At 42.9% G+C, this 26417-nt stretch overlaps 1 protein-coding gene across 25 annotated transcripts in view; it reads right to left on the reverse strand.

The window, feature by feature from the left end:
• Nucleotides 1-17528, reverse strand: part of RTEL1 (regulator of telomere elongation helicase 1) — a 98982-nt gene extending 81454 nt beyond the window's left edge. For 10 of the 25 annotated variants that reach the window (XM_042847394.2, XM_065566249.1, XM_065566248.1 and 7 more), the window contains exons 1-10: nt 17392-17528; nt 15232-15348; nt 12110-12296; nt 11624-11717; nt 10553-10634; nt 9123-9183; nt 7624-7699; nt 6883-6967; nt 4625-4690; nt 2075-2146 (exon numbers count right to left, since the gene is read on the reverse strand). In XM_042847394.2, coding sequence (XP_042703328.2) covers nt 2075-2146; nt 4625-4690; nt 6883-6967; nt 7624-7699; nt 9123-9183; nt 10553-10634; nt 11624-11717; nt 12110-12296; nt 15232-15333 — 825 coding nt within the window. In that variant the 5' untranslated portion in view covers nt 15334-15348; nt 17392-17528. Of the gene's footprint in view, nt 1-2074; nt 2147-4624; nt 4691-6882; nt 6968-7623; nt 7700-9122; nt 9184-10552; nt 10635-11623; nt 11718-12109; nt 12297-15231; nt 15349-16452; nt 17116-17280 lie in introns of those variants that run through there. The other 15 variants (XM_065566244.1, XM_065566253.1, XM_065566251.1 and 12 more) reach the window with 9 other exon arrangements.
• Nucleotides 17529-26417: the final 8889 nt, after the last annotated feature.

A 26417-nucleotide genomic window follows, 5' to 3' on the forward strand; every position in this document is an offset into this window, starting at 1 on the left:
AAGTCTAGCCAGCCTATAGTCTAGAAGAGTGGTCCCCATTCTATTGAGACAGAGGTTATGCAAAGTGAACAGTCCCCTCACCCCTACAGAAGGTGGACCAATGTTTCAACAAAACCTAATCCTTCTGCCATTTACCTAGCTATCGGTTTACTTCTAAAGTCTTCTGCCTTCTGTCTTCTTGTTCATAGCAAACGAAGGATTTCAGAGAAAATCACTAGAACATTCCTCTCCTTCAGTACCCTTCCGAGTTCCCTGAAGTCATCTAAGATCTGTGAGGTATCCCAGGAAACAGCATCATTAGTGCCTTATGCATCATTACCAGTGGATCTCTGCCTGCTGAGTTCAGAAGCCTATCCGGTCTTCAAGCCACATCTGGTGTCTTTGCTCCATGAAGACAGCACACCATCCTGTTTTCTGCCTGCTCCTTTGGAAAGGATGTTCTTCTTCTTCTTTGTACAGAATCCCCAAGGAGGATTTTCTGTCTTCCTTGGTTGGTTGATCTCCTCTTTGTGGGCACATTTGATTGTTTTGTGGGTTGGGCTGAACAGCCAACCACAGGTATGTCCTGTACAGCTCATTGTTTCATTTGACCAGCTGCATCTTCACAGATGATATCCTCAGTTTCCATGCTCATAGACTCATAGACTAAGGTCACAAGGGACCATTATGATCTTCTAGTCTGACCTCCTGCACAACGCAGGCCACAGAGTCTCACCCACCCACTCCTGTAACAAACCCCTGACCTATGTCTGAGCTACTGAAGTCCTCAACTTGTGGTTTAAAGACGTCAACATGATTATTATTAGATTCTTCTACTTATGTGGAACTCCTCCTGGACTGATTCTATCTGGTGGTCATGGCCTGCCCCTCCTCTCCTGCCTCCAGCCATGTAGAATGCACCTGAACTTCTTGCCTCTGATGGTTACAAACGGTCTGGTCTCCTCTCCGGTTCCCAATCTCCTTCAGTGACCAATTTCTTCCTTTCTTGAATCTGGGGTGGCAATGCTTCCTGAATCTGGATGTCCAATAACTCCTCAGCCTCTCTCATATTCTGTGGTGTATGCGCTTGTCCTTCCAGACCACAAATATTTCCTTCCATAAAATTTTACAGGAACCAAACCATTCCTGTCCTTTGGAGGACTTGTTCTGGATTTGAACTTGGGACCTCTCACACAAGTAAAAGTCATACCGCTAGACCAACACACATGAAGATGCAGTCCCCCTTGCACTCAAGATTTTACAATCTAAGCTGGCAAGTAATGAATGAAGGTAGAGGGATAAAATACAACATACATACATGTCATCTTAAATTTAAATGATATATACACACAGAAATAAAGAAAATAAGTATCAACTATGGAGAAGGGAACTGAATAATCTTACATGAGAGATGTGGTCTAATGGGCTGAATACTCCCCAATTCTAATCTTAGTTTTGACAATACTTCTGTCACCTTGGCCAAGTCACAACCTTCTCTGCCACAGTTTCCTCATCCATAAAATGAAGATGGTATTGACCTTCCTCCCAGCTGTGAGAAATAGTAAGGACTTGCTTACATGGGGAAACAGATACAGAATAAGCTATTATACAATAGCTATACTGGAATAGCGCCCCACATGCATGTTATATTTTGGAATAAAAGTCACTTTTATTCTAGAATAGAGTCATAAAATGTAAGGCCAGAAGGAACCACCAGATCATCTAGTCTGATATATCCTGTATATCACAAGTCACCAACACTACCTGCACACTAAGCCCGTCAAGCAAAATTAGAACAAAGTATTACAGACCACAGGAGATTTGACTATTATGTTCCACAGGAAAAGAATAAGAGGGATTGAGGGGCACCACTGCTCAAGGCCCCTGCAAAGAGTGTCTACAGGGTGAGCAAAACAGCTTATTCCAGAATAACTATTTCAGTCAATTTCCCTGTGTAGACAAGTCCTAAGACTTATAACATGCTGTGAAGAGGAAAAGCTCTGTGGGAACCCGGTTCACTTTTTAATGGAAAGGACTATTTTGATTAAGGCAGCAAATATAGTATTCCAACCCTAAAAATAATTTCTACACCTACCTCAGGCCAAACATCCTCCACTTCTAGCAGCCATTTTGCAGCAAAATAGACAACAATGCAAGAACAGGCCCCCTAGAAAATAAACATTGCCGCTGCCAGAGAGAAATTCAAAGCAGTGTAATTTGGCAGATCAGGGGACACATTTTAAGAGTTCCTTTATACTTCATTATCCAAGCACTGAACTAGTGTTTGAGCCAGTTAGGGGTATGATCTTGTAATGCAACACCTTCTGCTATCTTCTTGATAGGAGGAGGGTGCTCCGGCAGGAATCCAATCTTCCCTTTACAGAGTTCCTATTAAAAGAGGCCACCAGCTGTTTGTTTGTTCTTAAGAAAAAATAAAAAAACTCAACAATTATGCTTGTGAAATAAGTTTGATTTTCTATCATTGCTGAGACACTCACTTGCTATCCAGCATTTAAAGGTGAGATAGCCCAACATGCCAGAGCAGAACTAATACAACGCGGTGTGGTGCCTGGGGGGGGGGAAGGCTCTGTTTGCAATAAAGTACATGAAACTACATCAGAGTCTGCTTTTCCAGGTTCCATCTACAACTCTACAAGGTAGTACTCACTGCTAGCAGAGACTTAATACTTTCATCATGGAGTTCACATTCCATAGAAGCCGAACCATTCTAGACCTAGAATCCTTCTTTCCAAAATGTTTGCTTTTTGTACACCTAATTTGCACGTGCAGCTACTGCAGCTGTATGTTCAAGTGACTGGTTTAGACAGATGTACTAGTTAGGCACATAACTAAATATCTAAGCGCAGTAATACTTGAGAGTTCAAGCACAGAAATTCTGTGCACTTTTGACAATAAGAACCAGAATGATCAAATCTGGTTAGTTATTCAGTAAGCAAATAAAATTCCACATCTCTTCCAACTGTAACACAAACACCTGAAAAACCAGAACTGGACCAGACTACTGTGGCAAGAATTGTTCAATATCTTCACTAATAATCACCAATTATACAACAAACAAGCCAGGTGCTCCAGACTGCTTGCCAAATGAAGTACCTAGCAATTTCCTGATTCTGCAGTCATCTGAACAACATTCCATACGAAACTGATGACCTGCACTTTCCAGCAGAGAAGGGGTTAAATCCCTGGTGTCAGCTGCCAGCAGATCCAAAGATCTGCCAGGATTGCTTCAGGAAAGCCTGACTCAGAAGCGATAAGACTGTGCAAGACTCTTACACAAGAACAGTAAATAACAGTTCTGCCAAGCACAGAATTACTCGGGGGCTCTGCTGTACTGTAAATGTAGGTCTTTCAGATAGGTTTGCAATATCTAGCATGGAGTATAAACTGCTGAGTCTAAACTGGTCTGTGTGCTCACTAGGCTTAATCACTGGTTTGAATAATCCATCCTCCTTCATCATTATGTAAAAGTTTTACCTGTAATGCGGTGATATTCAGCCCTCCGTGCTTCAGGAGCCAAATCAACAATGAACATTACCCAAAAGAGCCATAGTAGTATGAATTCGTTGTTTCATTTACTGTCGTACTATATATAAACAGTAGGACAGGGGACATAGTGAGACTATATAATTCTCACAGCAAAATGACTGAACAGGTATTATTTTATCAACTAAAATTGGTTAATAACATAGTAAAGGCATCCTGATTGATTAATAACTTAGACTGGTTAATAATCAAATCACACAATTTTAATATCATGTACTGCAAAAAGCCCCAGGAGACACATTAAAGAGCCACTTGCGGCTCACGAGCCTCCATCGGAGGATCACTGCTGTAACGTGTTCTCTTTGCTCTATAACCAATACACTTTCAGTGAAGGACACAATGTAAGAAGCTGAACGGATTGTATTAGACCTATTTAATTCCTCGGTATCAGAATTTGGGGATTCAACCACTTACAGAAATGTGAAGCCCATGACAGAAGAAGACGGAGCAATATCACACAATTATAGGAGAGTAGGTGTACTGCTACAGATATTGGTTTAGCTAATGCTAAGATTCATGCAGAACACAAACCCACACTTCAACATAGATGGAGTCGCAAATGTATACTTAACCACCTTTCTAAACTGATCATACTAGCAGCCGAAATAATTTCTTTTACTGTAGCTTTCGCCTTGTTACAAGCAGGGCCGGCTCTGGCTTTTTTGCTGCCCAAGGCAAAAAAGCCTCCGGCCGCCCCCGGCCCCCCCAGCGGGAAGCGTGGCAGGGGAGGGCGGCGAGCCCGGCCGTGGCCCTGTTCTCCCCGGCCGGCCGGAGTGCTGGGGGGAGGGCGGCGAGCCCGGCCACGGCCCCGCTCTCCCTGACCAGCCGGAGCGCCGGGAGGAGGGCGGCCTCGCTCTCCACGGCTGGCCGGATCGCAGGGGGTAGGGTGGCGAGCCCGGTCGCGGCCCCGCTCTCCCCGGCCGGCTGGAGCGCCACCCCCCTCCAGGTGCCACCCCAAGCATGTGCTTGCTCGGCTGGTGCGTGGAGCCGGCCCTGGTTACAAGTAACCTACAAGGGTCAGACTTTATGTTTGGGTGGGGAAGGGGAAATGGTGGGGGGGGAAAAATCAGATATAATTTACCACATTGTGAGCTTCATCGAGTATTACCACAGTCCCTTTCAGATCTAAGTTGTGTGCTCTCCGGCTCTAAAAGCAAAAACAAAGGGGACATGGGTGAGACAGCAACACGTCCTTTGGACACAGCTTGGTGACCTGGACCATGAGAGAGTTTGGATGGGATATCATTCACTATGGAATGTGGCAAGCAGAACAGTTCTAGCTGCTTACACTGCAACATAGTCTCTTGAAATGGAGAGAATAAAAGTGTCCTCTAGAGGTAAGAACAAGGCCATACACCTGTGCTGAAAGTCAGAGGACATCATGGGTCCATCTTGTGTATAATAGTCTGTCTTGTGAAGGAGTGGGATTAGGGGCCAAAAGGTTAAATTGAGAGGCACTCACATGCCTAAGAAAGAAGATAACACTAATACCTTAAGGGATGCATTAATTTATTATAATTCATTCTAATTTCTCTTTTTGTCGTATTTTCTACATATATTTTTTGTCATCTTTGACAAAAGAGAACACACCCACAGTATTATGTGCAGTACAATTATAAAGTTCAGTCAATTCATTTCCTAATACCCTCTTCATCTTTAGCTCACTTTGATACCCTGACAGCCTACAGATCAGCCTGCTCTGTTTAGCACTGGTGAGGCCTCACCCGGAGTACTGTGTCCAGTTCTGGACATCTACCCTTCGGAAAGATGCGGAGAAACTGGAGAGAGTCTAGAGGAATGCTAGGAAAATGATAAAAGCTTTAGGAAATCTGACCTGCGAGGAAAGCTTAAAAAACTGGGCATGTTTAGTTTTGAGAAAAGATGATCGATGGGGGACCTGATAACACTCTCCAAATATGGTAAGGGCTCTTACAAAGAGGATGGGGATAAATTGTTCTCAGTGTCCACTGAAGATAGGACAAGAAATAATGGGCTTAATCTGCAGCAACGGAGATTTAGGTTAGATATTAGGAAAAACTTTCTAACTATAAGAATAGTTATGCACTGGAATAGGTTACACCAAGGAAGGTTGTGGAATTATTGTCATCATTGAAGGCTTTCAATAATAGGTTAGACAAACACCTCTCAGGGATGGTCTAGGTTTCCTTAGTCCTGCTTTAGCACAGGGAGCTGTACCTGATGATCACTTGAGGTCCCTTCTACCCCTGGATTTCTATGAAGGCACTACATAGAATGTCTGTTGGTTACTTCTTATTGAACAGAGCATCTTGCAGGAAGCACAAGACATCAGCGCTCTGGGATCTGCATTGGCAGCCCACTGATCTCTAAGTTGAGTTGAAGATGGAATGGCCTGGGAACTGCCTACCTGAAAGACTGCCTCTCTTTTTGCTCCAGACTGTAACAACTGCAGTCAGCAGAGGTGTCTCAAGCTGGATTCCCAACATTATAAAGAGAGGAGACAACTGGCAGGGCATTCTCTGGGAGGGCCCTGGAACTCTAGAAATTGCTTTCTAGCTTGATCTGAAATTGCCCAAGTTTGGTGACCTTCTGGTCATGCTGCAAAAGACATCTATTCAACAGGATTTTTAAAGACGACTGAAGGTATGCGTCCTGGGCCAAAAGAGGGGTGGAAAGGAGCTGTTTTTGAGATGACTGCCAGATCGTATAACGTTGCTGAGGATATGTCGTAATATTAATTGAATGTTAGGGCACCTAAAGCCTTCCACAGGTGTCTTTTTAAATATTTAAATGTAAACAAACATCACTTTTCATACTGCATGTAAATAGCACAGATTGGTCTCTTTTACCATCATGGAGGTAACTCTTCAAAAGATACTTATTTCAAGGCATGCCACAAGTGGCAAAAAGACTGTCAGGATATAATTTAGTTTTCATTATGAACATAAGAATGGCCATACTGGGTCAGACCAAAGGTCCATCAAGCCCAGTATCCTGTCCTCTGACAGTGGTTTATTGTAAGACCAACACAAACAACATAAGGGAATTGTGCCCTGCAGGGTGAATTCCACTGACTGAATGATATTGAGCTCCTGTTAAAACCAAAAAACCCATGCTCCTTAATTGTAGGGGAGAAGGAAATTCAAAGAGCAAGATGTGCAAGTGAATCATCTTTAAAGTTCTTGATTTGAATTAGGTTATGAAGTTTTGCCTCATGTACTCTGTGCAGTGTTTTAGCTAGTTTTGAAGTGTACCACCTCAGGAGTTTGTTTGCTATGCACATTCTTTTTGGCATATCCACTAAAAACTGATAAAAAAAGATCAATAAAAAACATTTGAATTTAAAAATAAAAACGTTACCTTTGAGTCTAGTAAATAGTTGTAAGGCATAAAAATAATATCTGCTTGCTGCTTCAGGCTCCGAGATAGATAATAAGGACAAACTCTGTTAAAAAAAAAAAAAAAAAAGTATGAACTATAAAATAATATCCACAGAGAGACTAAAGTGCACTCTGCCTTCATTTATTATGTTTCAGGCTCTCAAAGGTTTCTAAACAGCTTTTTAATGACTGGAACATTAGATCTCAAGGCAGATGCCTCGCTTTATCCATGTGGGCCCTTCTTATTTATACTTCAGTAAAAAGGAATGCCAGACTCAATACCTAACTGTGCAGTCCAGCAAAACACAGATCAAGATACCAAACAGGAGAAAAATGAGATGACTTAGTGGTTCAATGCACTAATCTTTCTCCCCTGAAGACCAGGATTCAATGCTGGATTAGATCATGAAATCTCTAGTGGCAAGAGATTTTGTGGACTCATCCACCTCATAAAACCACCATAGCACCTGCATAATCAGCAGTTCCTCCTCGGGTATGCCTGACTGATCAGTATCTGGTCTCTGCAGCAGATCAGGACTCAAATCCACCATCAGCTCTAGGAAGAGGCATTAAGGTCTCAGTGCAGAGATGGATTTCTTGAGAGTTCTTTGCACACGTCACTACTCGACTCTTGTCATTGCTGCTCATCTGGAACTTATAGGTGGGTCAAGTTCATACAAATGCATTCCCCAGAAAAAGGAGGACAGTGTGGAACTTTTACCTGTGCTTGTTTCCATTTTTAACCAGGTCTTCAATATCTAAGATGGAGTTGGTCAGTTCCTTCTCTGTACTCTTCTCTGTGAAGGAGAAACGAACAGTTACAGAAATCGAAGAAAATAATTACATAAACATAATCACATGTGGGGACTGTACTTCGCTCCACATTCATTGGATTCTATCAAAGTCTCTTATCTTGATTGCTTGGATTGAAACTAAGGCCTAAGGTTATTCTCTGTAGCTCCACCAGCATCGAGGGCTCCGGCTGTTATTTACTCCTCGATGCACAAGCTTCAGTTAAACACACATTAGCATTTGAAGATTTCAGTCAATTATTTTGTATTTTGTTCCATTCACTCCATGGAGAACTGTTTTATAAATAGTGTTTGATTTTTACCCTAATGTCCATATTGCAAGAAATAATCCTGCACTGGACCTCTTGGGATGGCCTAGCTGTAATCTAGCAGGTCCTTTTCCATCTTTAATTTCTATTATTCTATGAAACCTGGCCCTGCGGCTTCCAAATTCCAGGACAGGCTCCAAGAAACGTGATTTAACTCTTAATTACATTTTTCATAATAAGCCACAACATGTGTAGATGATAGTTTGTGAGCTAATACACATGTTGGTGCCATAATTTTTTTCAATGGTTTAGTCCTAAGCTAATTTCTAGTTTGCTCAGTTCCTGCAGCCCAAAATTCAATGACCCGAATGCCTTATAATTCACTCAGGCAAGAGGAACTGCTATCCTTTCCTTAACTTGTGCTGAAGAACTGTTTGTGTGTGTGCATATTAGTAAAAATTCAGGATGCCAGTTTACTGGTCTAAGCTTCATCTTAAAATATACAGAACCACAGGTTTGAACCCTAGCACAGTCATCCCAGCCCATCATCCTTCAGAAGATACGATAAGCACAATACAGTTTATTGAACGGGGGTTCTGCAACCATGTTTCAAACCATCTGCAGTTGAAGACAAGGGGTCTGTCGTCCCACATCTTGGCTACTTCCTCCCTGCTCCCTCACACTGTGTAACATGTAGCATGCTGGTTCTCTGCTGAGTTGCAGTTCAGTAGCTTGGTGACTAACATGATATTAATTTGTGATCTGATTCAAATCCCAAAACCCACTTTCTCATTTAGCTCAATTACTAGCAGCCACAGCAAAGAGGCCAAGAGCGGAATGGGCATGTAGAAAGAAATACCCTCTCACTCCTAGAAGGGCCTCACCAGTTCAGGGGTGAAGCCTATTGCCGGGATTATATGGATAATTTGCACTGCTGCTGCTCTTGCTCTGTTTTGTGGACAAATTAAAAGGATTTCGAGCCTTCAGGGATATCAATCCTGTACCTTTCCTGAGCATTAGCTTAAAAACCTATTAAAAGTAAATGTACATGCATACATTCAGTTGCCGATGGGTTCTCTCATTCCTTTTCAACTTCCCCATCCACCTGCCAGGTATCTCTCTGCCCAGAACCAGGGCATTGCCTCCACAGCCAAACTTACCCTCCACATTGTTATAGAAATGGCAAGTACGAGCCATCACTTTCATTCGGCACATGTGGATCTGCAAGACAAAGCACATTTCAGGGACAAAGGCACAGCTGGCCCAAGGCTGTGGAGGGAGGGGCAGGGTAAATGAACATATTCAGTGACACCAGCTCAGCATAATAAGGAATGGGGAAAGGTTTCTCTAAAAAACCAATCCCTTTTCTTCTCACATTTTCTGCAGATCTTGATCACGGTGCAGCATCTACCCCAACCATTTATTTATTTATTTTATTTAAATTTTAATTTAACCAAGCACAATGGAGGATCAGGTTATAATCCACAGCCTACGAAACATGTGGCTTCACTGGGCTCCTTCATAATGAGGCTGCCATTTGTTCCTAAATTTCTCCATCTCCTAGGATTTTTCTTGTACATCCATCATTACGCCTCCATACTTCCCACAGATAGGTCCCCTCCCCAGGGGCATCCACCTGCCCGAAGAAGAAGCCAAACCTCCCTCTGAGACCCATCTAATACTGCCTCTTTATTCAGCTACCAAGGGGGCCTGCAGAAATGCAGCATGCCCTTTGAGCACCAAGCTAGAAGCAATGCATACCAGATCATCAACAATGAGAATCAAATAGGGGGCTAACAACAAGTTTTCCTGCCAAAGAAGAAGGGGAAAAAACCCTCTGAGCATCACCAATATGTTGAATTTCTATGGCACCTTTCATATAAAGACTTAAGTGCCTTACATACATTAGGCCATGTAAGGGAAGTAGTATTGAACCCAATTTAAAAATAAGGAAACTAAGGCAGAGAGAAAAGGGACACCAGCCATTTGAAATTTAGTCAATTTCAGGGAAAGAATCAAATATCATTGCAGGGCCTACACCTGCCCACAAATCCCTGGGCCAAAGTTTGCAGTTTTACAATCAGATTTTCCTCTCCGTGTTCTTCCCTTCCCCATTGGTATGTAAAACACCCAAACAAACAGGGGGAAAGTGACAGACTACTCAGTTATTTTCCCCCATTAGTCTTTTTTCAGCTATGGTAGTCCTTAACATTACATGTAACAACAGTAGGTAAAACATTTTCCATCAGGAGCATGATTTTTAAATTGATGGTGTCATTTTAAACGACTTGCCCTGGGTCACTTGGCAAGCAAGTGGCAGGACTGGAAGTTGAATGCAGAAAACTAATTCACATGCTCTCACCCATCACAACCCCTCTTGGAAAGGTAAATCCCAGAACTTAATTCTTCACTAACAGAGCAGGACAAGAACGCAAACTTTCTATAGCACTCCAACTGTACGGTCAACTAATACCTCTGAGTTTCGCCAAGGATTGTAACGAACTTCAGCGTTAGCAGTTACATGCCTTAAAGCCAAGATACGGTCACTTACATATATGAGCTGTGCACAATTTCACTGTTGCGTTCTTACCTGCATGTGGTTACTTTCCTGTCTCTTAACTTCAGGGTTAATACAAAGCTGCTCTCTGGAGCCCAAAACACACATCTTTGGCCTATTTAAACAAAACACATAAATAGTTGATATTAAAAAAAGGAGGAGGGGACAAGAGAGAGAAAAAACAGACTTTTGAACACATATGTTGCTAGCTTGAGTCAAGTATTTCAAATGTGAAAGCTGGCTGGGAAGAATAAAAGTGGGTGTTAGAAATTTGGGAATCTCAAGGCTTTTCAACAGCTACATTTCTCATCTATAACATCACAATTTTTTTTTTGTAGCAGCAATAAATTCTCAATCTTAAATATGCATTAATGAAATTATTTTGATGGGGGTAGGGAGTAATCAATAGCAGCTTTAGTCAACTCTCTCAAAAAGCACCCCCATAAAATCTAGATCCCGTTATAATACCGCACCTAATTACCACAGACCTAAAAAAGAACCCACTCACACCAGAATCTATTTTTGAGATAGCAGGGAGATTGGATTAATGATAATTTACTGCAGAAGTTGTGGCTGAAGGCAAGCATTCAAAATAGCTTTGTTAATTGAAAAGATATACAGATACGCAAATGACTACTAACTGAAAAATTACAAAAAACAGAACCATGGAGCTACATGAAACAGCACCATTGGCAGGAATACAAGCAAAATATTCTATTAACCCAGATAAACTGAAAAATCCATCTCTCCCTGAAGAAAAATAGGAAGCACATTTCTTTTCATACACAAAAAAATTTACAGGCTTGACTGGAAAACCACACTTTTTCAAAGGAACTTTTGAAGTAAAGGGGATTATATACAGGAAACTTTGGGATAGGAGCGAAAAAAGGAAGAAGAATGGGAAACACAATCCTCAGCATGGGGAAAAGCTACACAGTGAGTCAGAGAAGTTCAGTTTCCATCCATCTGCATTATGAGACTTGCATTCCAAGGGATACATCATCAGATATGTAGTCATCTCAACACAATTCAAATAATCCTTGAAATGACTGGGTTTCTACCCTTTTACTCTGACTGAAAAGCATTTTCTTAATGTGTATTTACCTGTAGACAGTACTCTTTAACTCACTGATGACCTGAGTAAGCTGAGAATGGGTTCTGGAGGCATAAATTATTTTAGGAACATCAGTGTAATAAGCTGCCAAAGGGAGAAAAAAAGAAAAAAATTATTAGCGCTAAACAGAAGGAAGAGCTAAAGATATCATTAGCCTGCTTTCCCCAGCTGGTGCTATGGTAACAGTGTGGCTTATGGAGACAGCAAGGAATTTTACAATCCAACTATTCACCTACAGGAAATGAGCTAAGTGGATATTTTTACTGCCCTGTAGCAAGGAGAAAGGTTAAGTGAGACATCTTTAGATTTACATCAGTAAAAGGTAAGTGTGAAATAATGCTTTAGCTGCTAAATAATACCATTCTGACATTCACAGGTACATGACAAGGATAAAAGAAATACTAATCATCCCCTTTAATTCCTGCAAGGTTCCCAACCAAGTGTAACAGTCAAAGCCTGCTTGCTGGGACATTTACCTGGGATTTCAGCATCACCCCAGGACGACATGGGTCTGTCAGGAAAGAGTTCCACTCCATTCATTCGCTGTGCGATTTTCCGTGCCGAGATGGTATCTTTAAAATGCTCCTGCCAAGCCAGAGTGGTACAGAGGAGGCACAGGGTCTTCCCTGTACCCGTGGGACTCTCCAAAATGCCATTCACCTTCTTAATGTTGGGGGAGAAGGGAGGAAAATTTGGGGACAACTCAGAAATTTGCCTAGCATTGATCACCTTATAGTACAGTATTTTCCCAGGAAAAGAATAATCACATCACTGTACAGATTTATGTAGCATGATATACCTTCCACTAGAAACACATATGTACATGCTTATAAACCTGTAAAAGCTGCCACATAGAGGTACAACCTGTAAGAGCCTTTACCCCAGTCAAGTATCAGAGGGGTAGCTGTGTTAGTCTGTATCCACAAAAACAACGAGGAGTCCGATGGCACTTTAAAGATTAACAGATTTATTTGGGCATAAGCTTTCGTGGGTAAAAAAAAGAAAAAAAACACTTCTTCAGATCCACTTTGTGGGTAAAAAAACACTTCTTCAAAAAACCACTACTTCAACCTAAAACACAGATTCATGGACTATTTTATCCTTTAATTAGCACAGAAATTCTCCATACTTTGCTTAACACATGACAAATTTTAGGTTAAAATAAAGGAAATTATAAGCTGCTGCCTTAGGCTAAAATTGGAAATGATTATAAAACTGTTGATGGTGATTGATTTGCTAAGCAAGTTAGTAGTTTAAACATACACTCCACATCACAAGATTGAATCACACAGTATAGATGGTTTACACCAGGGATAGAACTGTGCCCATGACCTGTTTTTAAATATCTTATGTCTGTAGACCAGACATTATAGAATGCAATTTGTTTTAAAACTTTTATGCCTGGGTTATGCATTGACCAGGGCAAATTATGTCTAAACACTATTAAGAAAGGCCATTCATAAAACAGGTTTAAAATGATATCTGCTTTTACATCCCAACATCAGTGGGGGTCTACTGAGCAACTAACATTGCAGCTGTGGTGAGGCTGAATTCTGGAGTGTCATGGAGAGTAAAACTTCTCTTCTTCCACAAAAGAGCTCAGGTCTTGGATAGGGTGGAACAAAGAACACAAATCTCAGAAAAACTACTTTAGGCACTCCAGGCAAAGAATCAGTATTTTGGAAAGTTTTTTCTTATTTGACATTCACTAAGACTATATTGCAGAAATGCCAAGTAGATAATACCATAAGTACACCATCATTTTTTTTTTTTTTTTTTTTTTTTTAAATTAAGGACAGATTGCATGAACATAAGGACTACTTATTTAGTTTTCTTTTTCCAAGTTTCGGAGAGAGGGAAGAAAAAACCTACCTACATTTCTGCCAAAAGATTTAACGCTATAACATTTCTGGCATTGTTTTTTTTTTAATTGCATGCTAAAAAATATGTACAATTAAAAATAAAGTCTCGTGAGTGGAAAGCAGAGAGTATATGGACAAGAAAGGAGAAAAACTAGCTAATTTTTTTCACTAGTAGTTTAAATTGTGAGAGTCTCCTTTCGCAGTTTGCAAACCAGATAACTAGGGCCCTACCAAATTAACAATTCACTTTAGTCAATTTCACAGCCATGGGAAGGTCTTAAAATTGGTCAATTTCACGATTTCAGATGTTTACATCTGAAATTTCAGGTGTTGTAACTGGGGGGGGGGGCGGGAGTTCTAAAGCTCTTGAAGGGGGGGTTACAGGATTGCCATACTCACTTCCATGCTACCTTCAGACCCCAGCTCTGAAAGCAGCAGCTGCAGTTTCCTGCAGCTAGAGAAGGTTCCCAGAGGTGGAGGTAGGTCCGATCTCCCCAGTGTTGCTGGGAGCACCCCAGATAGAGCCAGTGGTGGATTAATGCATGGGCCCATAGGTTGGGGGGAGGGCAGAGAAGCAGTCCCAAGCCACAGGGGATGAGGGCAGGAGCTGGAGCTGCGGGGGTGGGGGGTGACAGCACCCAACCCAGATTCCTGATCCCAGGTTGAAGCTGCAGGGGGAGAGAGGCAGCACCCTGGGCAGGACCCATGGGGGAGAGGGAGCGGAAGCCCCAGAGCTCAGGCGCCCTGAGCCCGGGCAAGAGCCGTGGGGGCCAGGAGTCCGGAGTCCAGCTCTGGAGCTGCTGCAGCGCAGAAGTGAGGGTGTATCACCCTCACTTCTGTGCTGCCTGTGGAGGTGGGTCTGATCTCTCCCCATAATAGCCGTGCAGGGAAAGGGCAGGTCCAGTCCCTCCCCAGCCCGGCTGATTTCAGGGAGTTGAAATTTCACAGGAGAGGGCTTATTTCGTGGTCTGCGACATGTTTTTCATGGCCATGAAATTGGTAGGGCCCTACAGATAACCTTTTACATTAACTGCATTCTAGCTTCTACAAACTGTGATTTCTGATAAAGACAAGAATTAAAATTCCACAGTAAATCACCAGGGAAAAGGTTACTGCACAGCCTCTTTCTTAAAAACCATTTTAAATATTTTTTTCACATTACAAAAACCATTTACCCGCCATGCTACACAAACAGCCTTTAAATGTTACAATACCTTCAAAACATCTGATACGCTAGTCGATTTATTTTCATGTTCGTTTCACTTAAAACAACCAAACTATTTTTTTTTTTTAATAAATAAAAGGGCTTGCTCTTCGGCTCGGACCTGGCCCCCTATGGCAGAGAAATCCTAACAGTTATGAACCTCTTTCCTCCCCACCCCTGCCAAAAAATAAATATCTACATTATAAATTTCACCCTCTTGAGATACCGAGTTATATCATGGCCTGGTACTGCTTGTGGACAGAATCAAATTGTGTTGTAAACACAAAATAGAACCCTGGGCCAAAGCCCTATAAAGAGCAGACTCTGTAACATGATTATAATTCAACCTGATCACAGGTAAAACCCTGTCACTTGACACAGTAAAATCTGCATTGTAGGTAGAAGGAGTTATTTTGGAAACACTGACACTCCAAATCCTAAATCGCCCTTCCCACCCATTCCCCAACAGGAATGGATCCCAAAGGATCCTGACCAGTGCTGGAAATTTACTGTAACCTCTCCCAGTGCTTACCTTCTGGAGGCACTCAAGCACTTTAATCATGTATTCCTCCTGACATCTATATGGTTGAAAAGGAAAGTCCACTGCGATGCCATTTAATGTTATCTTGGGCATAGTTTATCTTACACACTGAAAGCACAGAAACCAAGAGCATGCTTTATCATGTATAATTTACAGCACACAACAAGAAGCATATATGCTAAATATGTACATACTGCAACTTCTCATTAAAATCTATTGAAATTACACTTATATGGTAGATGCGAGTATTGTCATTTCATTTTTAGGCAACAATATTGCCAGCAAATTACTACTTACAACAGCTACAAAGTTCACAAGGATTTAGGGCCCAATTCTGCAAAGATCTAAGCACACTCTTGTAAATAGTCCAATGCATGCAATGCAACTGCTCACAGGAGTAAAGTTATTCACAAACTTCAATCTTTGTAGAATCACACCATTAATGCAGCCACGGAATACACCAAATTTATTATTCTATTTATATTTGTTAGGGGGCATTTAGTGGAATAGAATGGGCAGTCCATCATTGGAAACTAAATAAATTAATACTGCCAATTTAGAGTTATGTATATCTAAAGCATGGGAGAGGTGCATGTAGTTTAATGTTAAACACAGAGAGTATAAATGACTTGGTCACCTCAAATACTCCCAGTCCTGTCAAGTCTCCCTGCTTTGGGAGAGTCCCTCCTGTCTATTCACTTCAAAGATCTGTTTCTAGAAGAATTTGGCTATTTACATCTCAAACATTTTAAATCTCCTTTTTTTTTTTTCTTTAAAGTGTCCCTCATTCAAATTGCACAGGCTTCCAGCAGCCTTGCCCAACCAAGTACTGTCCCAAGTTTCATACTTCTGTTGCACTGATTTGATTAAAGCTGTTGGTTTAAATGAGTGCAAAAATCTGCACAGACCCTCTTATGTCACTTTAAGGGTAGCCTCTTTAGGCCTGGCCTACACCTAAAAATGAGATCAACCTAGCTACTTCGCTTAGGGTTGTGAAAAATGTCATGCGCTGTACAACGTAATTAGGTTGACTTAAGTTCCCCCACAGACACAGCTAGAAGGAGGGAAGAATTCTTCCAGAGACCCACTTAGTGCCTCTGGGAGAGGTGGATTAACTAGATTGATGGAAAAACCCTTCCACTGATGTAGGAAGTATCTATGCTATGGTGCTGCAGCAGGATAGATACAGCACAGTACAGGGTAGCCACTCACATGTTCCCAGAATACTGGACACTTCAGCACTTCCAGGAACAGCGCGAGTGCGCCTGCCTGTGTGACCTTGGCCCTGCCAGCCGGACCTATCTGACCTTGGAAGCAGAACGTGTACAAGGTCAGGTCAGTGGGGACGAAGTACTGTTCAAAACGCCATTCCCCCAACGGATAGCGACAAAGCCCTGTCCAGTTTTGTTCCAGTAGTGGATAGGCGGCCAACCACCTGAAAAGGGAACTGTCCTGTATAAAATCAGACAAGTGGCCTCCCTAGCACCGTAGCTGTGCCGCTATAGTGTAGTCACTCTAAACCAGGGGTTTTCAACCTTTTTTCATTTGCAGACCCCTACAAAACTTCAAATGGAGGTGCAGTGCCCTTTGGACATTTTAGACATAGTCTGTGGACCCCCTGGGGTCCACCCCCCCACAGATTGAAAACCACTGGTAAGGACAGCCTTTGGTAGCCCCCTCAGCCACAGTCCGCAGACCCTCAGGGGTCCACCGCCCACAGGTTGAAACCTTCACCTGACTCCTAGTCAGCTCAGGTTAAATCAGCACGGGCCACCCGGGAGCTGAGCCACGCAGAGGCGCTGCACGCCCAGTAAATACTTCAGTTCCAAGGAGGAGCGCGGGTCCCCGGTCTAGACAGGGCCTGAGAAGCCGCCCAGGAAGGGCTGCGGCCGCACACGCGGCCTTCCCCGAGGAGCGGCCTTCACACCCCCGCCCCCATGAGCCCGCCAGAGGCGCAGAGCCGCGGCGGCCTGGCCCCGAGGGGTCCTAATGGGGTCGGGGGCTGTGATGGGAGCCCGAGGGCGCTGCTCCGCCGGTTACCATGGAAACACGGCGGAGCGGCCGGGCTAGGATGACGCGGGGAGCCGGAGCCCCAAGGAAGAGGCCAAGCCCGGAGCAATTAGTAAATGGTTCGCGCCGTCCCTCCCTCACCTCCCGCTCCGCCGTTCGCAAGGCCCGCGCCTGGTGCTCACGGGCCCGCCCGCCAGGGGGGCGAGGCCGTGACGCACTTCCGGAGTCCGCCCTCCGCCGTCATGCTGTGCGTCACTTCCGCCGCTTCTGTCCCGCCCGTCCTGCTCTCGCGAGAACTGGCCGCGCGGGGCGGGGCGCTTTACTGAGGGGTCATGGGGAGAGGGATGCGGAGAGACAAACCCCGCGTAGGGAAGGAAGCGAGCGGCCAGGGCCTGGCCCAGCAGGTGTCTGGTAGAGCGACGCCATTTTGGAGGTGTCCTTGGCTCGCCTCAGGGACAGGACAGGAGCCAAGTGTGTGAATGAATCCGACCCCTTCCAAGGCGGTTTGGCTCCCCTCAGGCAGCTCCCTGACCAGCCCGAGCTGGGTCCCGCGGCTCTTCGAGCCTTACCTCCGAGGCCCCCCCAAAGTTGGCCTTGGCCAGCCTGTGTCTCCCACGCGCGGTCCTGCGTGGGGCGGGGTGGCTGCTCCTGGCCCGCCTCGGGTAGCTGAGTTTTAGGGGTGGCCGTGGGAAGAGTATCAGACCGTGCAGGATCCTTGCTCGCCCTCCTCCAGGTATAGGGGTCTGTCCTCACGTGAGCGGCGTAGTGTCTGCAGCCAGAATGCTCGTGCGAGCGGCCGGGGGTCTCGTGTTAGTGGGGAATGGGAACCCCTTTGTTTTCCGCCTACCTTCAGTTCCCTGGCACTAGTGCCTCGTCTCTGCACTTGCCCAGGAACTACTGCAGCCGATTCTCAAAAAACGAGGTGTCCTTGGGGTACCTTAGAGACTAACAAATGGATTTGAGCATAAGCTTTCGTGGGCCAAAACCCGGGTTTTAGGCCACTAAAGCTTATGCTCAAAGAAATGTGTTAGTCTCTAAGGGCTGGTCTACACTGGGGGGGGATCGATTTAAGATACGCAACTTCAGCTACGAGAATAGCGTAGTTGACGTTGATGTATCTTAGATTGACTTACCTCGCGTCCTCACGGTGCGGGATCGACAGCCGTGGCTCCCCCGTCGACTCCGCTTTCGCCTCTCGCCCTGGTGGAGTTCTGGAGTCGACGGGGAGTGCATTCGGGGATCGATTTATCGCGTGTAGATGAGACACGATAAATCGATCCCCAATAGATCGATTACTACCCACCAATCTGGCGGGTAGTGAAGACCTACCCTTTGGTGCCACAAGGACTCCTTGTTCTTTTTGCTGATACAGACTAACTTGGTGACCACTCTGAAAAGTGGAATCTCAGTTACTCAGACCAAGGGCTTTTCCCAGATGTATATGCTCATAATGAATTCCTGAGTCACTTCGGACAGGTGGGTTAGTCTAGGGCAGGGGTAGGCAACCTATGACACACATGCCGAAGGCAGCACGTGAGCTGATTTTCAGTGGCACTCACAGTGCCTAGGTCCTGTCTGGGGGGCTTTGCATTTTAATTTAATTTTAAATGAAGCTTCTTAATCATTTTAAAAACCTTATTTACTTTACATACAACAATAGTTTAGTTATATATTATAGAAAGAGACCTTCTAAAAACATTAAAATTATTACTGGCACGCAAAACCTTAAATTAGAGCGAATAAATGAAGACTTGGCACACCACTTCTGAAAGGTTGCTGACGCCTGGTCTAGGGCCAGTAAGAGTCTAGTGACTTGTACATGTACATATGTAATAAAAGGAGATGCATGGTTTAATTAGATTCCCAGATTCTTCTATTATATTTCATGTACTCATAGAAGCTAGAGATAGGAAGATAATATGAGCTCATCTAGTACAGCTCCATGTAAATCATCTGGCTAATACTGAGGATGTTTTTGAATTTCCCCATACTACTAGACAGCTATTCTATAGACAAGGAACAGGACATGCTCTCATGTAGAGGTGCCACAAAAACTTACAGATGCCATCCATTTCTAGCCAATCACAGGTGCTACAGAATTTACAGGTGCCCTCAATTTCTAGTCAATCACACAAGATGGTATTGTCTATACCAGGGGTGTCAAACTCAATTGCACAGGGGGCCAAAACTCAAAACTCGCGGGCCGAACAGTATAACCATTTATTTAACAGACTAAATATTTATGTTTTTTAACCATTAATATGAACCAAAATACAGGATATCATTCCAAAATAAATACATTTCAACTTAAAATATTTTGCTCTTCATAAAAAAATATCCTGTCAATACAATACATTCAAAATCTGTACATGCTGGAATATTAAAAAATCTGAAAATATAAATAAAAAATTGAATTTAAAGCAAAAGTATAATCATAACAAATCATAACATTCCATTTTCTTGTCCTATTTAGTCAGAGCCTGATACTTGGAGTCTTTTCTTTGCAACAAGTTCGTTTATGTTTGGGGTTAGGTTCTGTGTTGTGAAGATTCTCAGGATCGATTGCAGGTGTTCATCAGTGAGGCGACTCCTGTGTGACGTTTTGTTAATTTTCATCACAGAGAACAGCTGCTCGCACAGATATGTGCTGCCAAACATGGACAGGATTCGAGCCGCATGTTGGCGGAGCTGCGGCATCGCTTCAGGAATGAAGCGAGTGAACTGTGCTGGCCCCGCAGTGTCGTACTTTGCCTTCAGTGTCCCGTTACATTGCAGTTCTATCAGCTCCATCTGCATTTCTACAGGTGCGGTTTCCACATCGACTGCAAATGGGTTGCGAAGCAGCTCGAAGTTACTTTTCTGTGCCTCAAAGTCACTGAAGCGCCGTGCGAACTCAGTGCGCAGCGCGCTGAGTTTTTCAGCAAAGGTGGCATTTGGGAAAACTGTGGCACTTTCTTGGTTCCGTATTACTTGGCAACAGGGAAAGTGAGACAAGTTGCATTGGTGCATTTGTGTCTCCCATAAGCGCAGCTTCACTTGAAATGCCTTCACTGCATCATGCATATCGGTTATTATGTGCTCCCGTCCCTGGAGTTGAAGGTTTAAAGCGCTAAGATGCGACGTTATGTCAGCCAGGAACGCCAACTCACATTTCCACTTTTCATCCCGCAGAACTGTGCAGTCTTTCCCCTTACTGTCCATGAACTGGCAGATTTCCTCTCGCAGCTCAAAGTGTCTTTTGAGAACTTTTCCCCGACTTAGCCACCGGACCTCCGTATGATATGGCATATCGCCAAACTCGCTATCTATTTCCCGCAGAAAAGACTGGAATTGGCGGTGATTTAAACCGTGGGCTCTGATAAAGTTGACGGTTTGTGTTACAGTGTTCATCACATGATCCATTTTTAGGACTTTAGCACTCAGCGATTCCTGGTGTATGATGCAGTGATACACTGTCAACTCACCGGCACAGTTCTCCTCCCGCATCTTTGAGCGCATCCTTCCCACCAGTCCATTTTTTTCACCACACATAGCAGGTGCGCCATCTGTTGTAAGTCCAACGAGTTTTTCCCACGGCAGTTTCATGTCGGTTACACTTTGAAATACATTTCCAAAGATGTCTTCTCCTTTCGTTGTCCCGTGCATCGATTTAATGTCCAGTATTTCCTCTGTTACGCACAAATTGGAATCCACACCACGGATAAATATCGCCAGCTGTGCAGTGTCAGTCGCGTCAGTAGTTTCATCCACGGCAAGGGAGTATGCAACAAAATCTTTTGCTCTTTCAATCAACTGTGTTTTCAAATCAGTCGCCATCTCACAAACCCGATTAGCAACAGTGTTTCTGCTGAGGCTTACATTTGCAAACGCTCGCGTTTTATCTGGACAAAGGACGTCGCACACTTTCATCATACAATTCTTTACGAATTCCCCCTCGGTAAACGGCCGTCCTGATTTGGCGATCTCTTCGGCCACAATGAAACTTGCTTTCACAGCAGCTTCACTTTGTGATTTTGCTTTGGTGAAAAACGTCTGCTGGGATGTCAAATTCTTCTTCAACTCCTCTACCTTTTGTAGCTTCTGTCCTGCGCTCAGGTTTTTGAATTTGTTCTCATGTTTCGTCTCGTAGTGCCGTCTTAGGTTATACTCCTTCATTACAGCGATATTACTCCCGCAAAGGAGACACACTGGTTTACCTGCAATTTCAGTAAACATATACTCATTCTCCCACCGGCTTTGAAAGCCTCGGTTTTCAGAATCAAGTTTTCTCTTGGCCATTGTTGGGGTCTAGCTTTGATTGATATTAGCGTTGTATACATCAACAGACCGCGAACTTGAACCGCGGCTTGCCGTTGGCGGCAATTGCACTGCATCATGGGATTTGTAGTGTGTGTTATTGGGGCGTCATATCACAGGGCCATTAAAAACAGATATATAAAACGATTTCGCGGGCCGGATATAGTTGTATGGCGGGCCGGATGTGGCCCGCGGGCCTTGAGTTTGACACATGTGGTCTATACAAAAGTACCCTAAATAATGTTTCATCCAATATTTGAAAATATTCTAGATGAAAGCAAACAAGCTGTTAAGCTTGAGTATATTACAAGATCTGACCTCTTTGCTGACAGAGTCAGTAAAATTCTTTTTTCTGGAGGTATTCAACTAGGGGAGATTACAGCTTCGGCTGGCTTTGCCTGGCAAGCTTGTCTTTGCATTGAAGTCATCTGGCCTATAGATTGCCTGAACTTTAGCTATTAAGTTAGTGAGCTACCTATGTACAGTATGAAGCAGAGATACTTGGTTTGCAGAGCTAAGTATCTTTAACCGGAGAGTTCTTAAAGAATGCATCATTAGGGTGAATACAGTAAATCTAATGTAGATACACAACATTTTTAATTTTAAATATACCAACCAAACTGTTTCAACTTGCTGTGACCTTTAAGTCTTAATGAGATCTACAAAACATGTAAGATTTAAAATTTCTAGCTTCACCTCTTTTGAGTTTATGGAGCATATAGAAAACAAAACATTCTTTTCCCACCTGTTCCTGCTATCCCTCCCAATGTTCCACTCAAAAGTTGTTCAACTGATTTTGCACAGACTTTCTTGAAAAGATGATCCCTTTGGGGTGAACTCAAGAACACAACATTTCAGCCCCAAACAAATAGGTTTGGGAAAACTCTGAGCTACTACAGAAAATTGTTGGAGGAAGAAGAGTAGTGGAGAGTGAAGGTTAGAATTCAATCTTTATAGTGAGTAGGGGGGGAGAATCCAGTATCACGCTGTATCTCTTTGTAATTATTCTTTTGTTATGCAATGAAGAGTAAAATAAACATTCTGTTGAATTGTATTTTATTGTTTGCTACAGTTTACATTAACATAATAGCAGCTACTGCAGCCCTAGCACAAACAGAAATATGAGTCAGCTTATGCTCTTGTTCAGGGGCTGATATTAGCTGGATGCTGTCTATCTTGCCGTATAATTATTTCTCTGCAGCATTTACCTTATTTGACCAACTCTGCAGCTTAGCATTGGCAGGTTTATTCTCCCCTCCCCCCCACTCCATTTTCTTCCAAGAACTGTAAAGGGATGTCTGGGAACAATAAACAACAAACCCTCACAATTTTAAGGGAGATGGATTTGTTTCGCATTATGATGCCCTTCACAAGAGAACTACAGATGTTTATTAAAGCCAAAGCATATCTCCAGGAGATCATAATAATGCAGGAGATTTAAAGAATGGATACTGTTGACTATTTCTCCAAGTCAGAGACTCAGATTTGTGCATTTTAGATGAAGGCTAACAAATAGTATATAGATTTTGCACTATTATATGGAGCTGTACATCTTATTGGCCTAGCTGTGCACACAAGGCTCATTTTAAAATGTATGATACCTATGCCAGCTACACTGCTGGTGCTGGGAGGGGGAGGGGCATATGTGAGGGACAGATTCTTGCTAATCCCCTGAATCATTGCATTCTGCTCCATTTGCCAGCTCCCCTGTTTTATCTGCATCATCTCATACTGTATGACTTTGGGTAAGTTTCTTCCTCTGTCTGCCTCAGTTTCTTCATCTCTTCAAAACAATAATAGCACTTACCTATATCACAGGGATTTTGTAATGCTACAGTAATTAGAATTTGTAACGTGTTTTAATAACCTCAGAGCCCGTTGTATGTTGTTGGTTTTTTGTGCCAGAAAACAGTTCTGTATTTGTATATAGTGAGTTTAGTGCATTTAAAGTCAACACATGAAAGTTGAAGATGGATCCTTTATCTTATACCAGAGCTTGGGATCTATTTCCTGGGCTATCCATAAGGAATAAACACATTTAGGACTAACATAATAAGGCCACTAACATCCGTAAATAGGAAATAGAGCCCGGTATACTTGCCGTTGTTATATTTATGGGCAACATACCCAGGGGAGACAATATTTCTAAGTGGTTATCCTAGGGAGCAGAAAATCCAAAGACTAGAGTTGCATTCCCAGCTCTGTTCACCATACAAATTTGGGCAAGTCATTTAACTTTTGTGACTCAGTTTCTTATCTGCCAGAATGGCACTTATTTACCTCCACATTAGGAAAAAAGTTGCTTTTTTAGAATGTGTTCACTAACATATGTTAACTCACCAGTGGTAAAATCCTACCATGGACAAGGTAGTTGTTGTTTTAACATGGTTAAACCTCCCCACACCTTTTTTCATAAGAAAGACAAGGCCCATATAAATTCAAAGTATTTTTTGTTGTTACCTTTAATCCTAACCAATAGGATTAAAGGTAATCACTCACTGTACCACCTTTAAATGGGAAACAAAACCTGGGATAGATCCCTTGAGACATGCATGAAATATATGTCATTGCTGTTAAACTAAGTAGCCATGGTACATCTTCTAATTAGGAAACTGAGCATGAGATAAATTTTCTGCAATCTCACATATGCATGATTCAAATAACTGGTCTTTGTACCACTGGCATATAGAAACACGGCAGGAGATGTGTGTAGGAAATATACGCTTAACTCTAAAAATACCATCAAAGCAGGATTCTCGCTCCCAGATTCTCATTGCTGGAATTTAGCTCTTTAGTACAAGAGTGGAGGAACTTCAATAGTTTTCAAGTTTTTTTTTTTTTTTTAATCTCTTGAGGGTAATGGTAGAAGGCTAGAGCATAAGTCAGGCCCCTAACAGTCTTTGCATGGCACCCCTGCCAAGTATAAATGAAGCTTTTGAATGTTCCAGGTAGTTATTTCAAATGAGAAGCTCTCAGAAGAACTATGTATTGATTGAAGTTGGTCAACATAAAATAAAAACTTTGACTCCAGGGAAAATAAAAAAACAGGTGCAAGAGAAACACCTCAAAAAAGAAAACCTCCAAATGCCGAAGGGAGGTTGATGAGTGAGTGGACCATGCAAAATAACATCTTTGGCGAAGCATAGTTACAAGATAAGTCATTTTCCCTTCGCTACAGAGACCATCTGTTCAAGATTCTTGCTCAGTAAGAGTAAGAATCTTGGGATGTGATGAAAATGAGAGCACAGATCAGATTAGCCATAAGGCCAATGCCAATAGTGCAAAGGTAATTTTTTTTCTTTATAGATAGAAGACTGATTAATAATGCCAGTCACCGTCCTTTTGAAGAGGCATAATGGTTCCCAGGGAAACCATCTTCAAAACACATCTTTTGTTTGACCACATAATTATTTAATTCCTTGAGATCAAGATGGTGCCAAAGTCCTTTTGTCTTTTTGACTTTCTTTCACACTCAAATTTTAATTAAATAGACTTGTGAAGTAGGTGCGTAAGTAAATATTATCCATTTTTGCAAAAGGGGAAACTGATCCCTTTTCACAAAAGGGGAAGCTAAGGCTGAGAGGATAGGGGATTTGCCCAAGGCTGAACAGTAAATCAGTGCTGGAGTCAGGGCTAGCCCTTAGAAATTCCTGGCTTTCAGTTGTGTGCTCAGGCTGTTAAGCAATGCGTCATTTTATTGTTTGCAACCGCTAGATGTAATGGTCCAGATCAGACCACTATCTTCTTTAAACAGGCCCTTAACTAATTTTAGATGTATTTGTCCCTCTCTGAGTCAGATGCTGAATTGGTAACACATTGTAACCTTTACAAGAGAAGGCAGGTTGGAGCATTTCATATTGGATTGGTGTTTATGCAGACTGGGCTACAAGATGAGATGGCGGGTTTTGCCTGCAGCTTGTAGTCTCTTCCTTGAGGTTTGTCATTTGTACAGGCAAGACAATTGGAAGAAGACTCCAAGATGGCCAGCATCCAGGCTTCACTTCACATTTTCACCTGATTGATTTGATGCAGTTCCTCCTCCTGATCCAGATCTTTTATACAACTTGGCCTCATTTTCTTTCCTATCTGAAGTGCACATGATAGGCACCAAAATGGAATCAGTCAAGATGTCCCAGTTGTTTCTTTTGCCTTTAGGGAGACATTTTCCTGATTTAGTGCTGATGTTGCTATCGCTGGTTTTTCTCTCTCTCTCAGTTGCTAAATACTGCAGAGGTACCTGCAGGCTGGCCTCAGCTGGTTTTCCTGCTAGACAATCACATTCTTTTTCTAACTTTCTCATATATATTATTTATTAATTTCAGGCTGTTGCTTGAGTACCATGTACCTTTGAATTTCATGCCAGACAAGGTGGACTGTCCCCTTCTATCTCATGATAATAGCTGGGATGGTCAGGAATTTTCAGGAGACAAATGCTGAGATATCCCTGGAGACATAAAAGCTCAAATTTGATATTTTTAAAATCAACATTTACAGACCACCCTGAAAAGCAAGCATTAAAAAAAATATGGACTGAAGGTAACGTGTCTGATCTGTACAAAAGAAGACTGTGAGGGGGGAGCTAAAGCCCAAGGATGGGAGCACTAGTGTAGGCCAACCTCCTGTGGCTGTCAGGATTTTAACTTTGAGGCGATAAATGAAGATTGATTGATAGCCATTAATTCAAAATCCATTTGTTATGAACAGTTCAAGGACTAGATTCTCAGGTATGCCAAAATCCTGGTGCACCCGGAAGAAGGTGCATTATATCAGCTCTCCCCGTAGTCCTGGGTGCTGGTTTGACCGTCAGCACAAATTAGGACAGCTTCTGGGATGCTCTAAATGCCATCAAACCTGTATCAGGAAAGCTTATG

Source organism: Chrysemys picta, chromosome 13 (genome assembly GCF_011386835.1).
Source record: "Chrysemys picta bellii isolate R12L10 chromosome 13, ASM1138683v2, whole genome shotgun sequence".
Classification (NCBI taxonomy): Eukaryota; Metazoa; Chordata; order Testudines; family Emydidae; genus Chrysemys; species Chrysemys picta.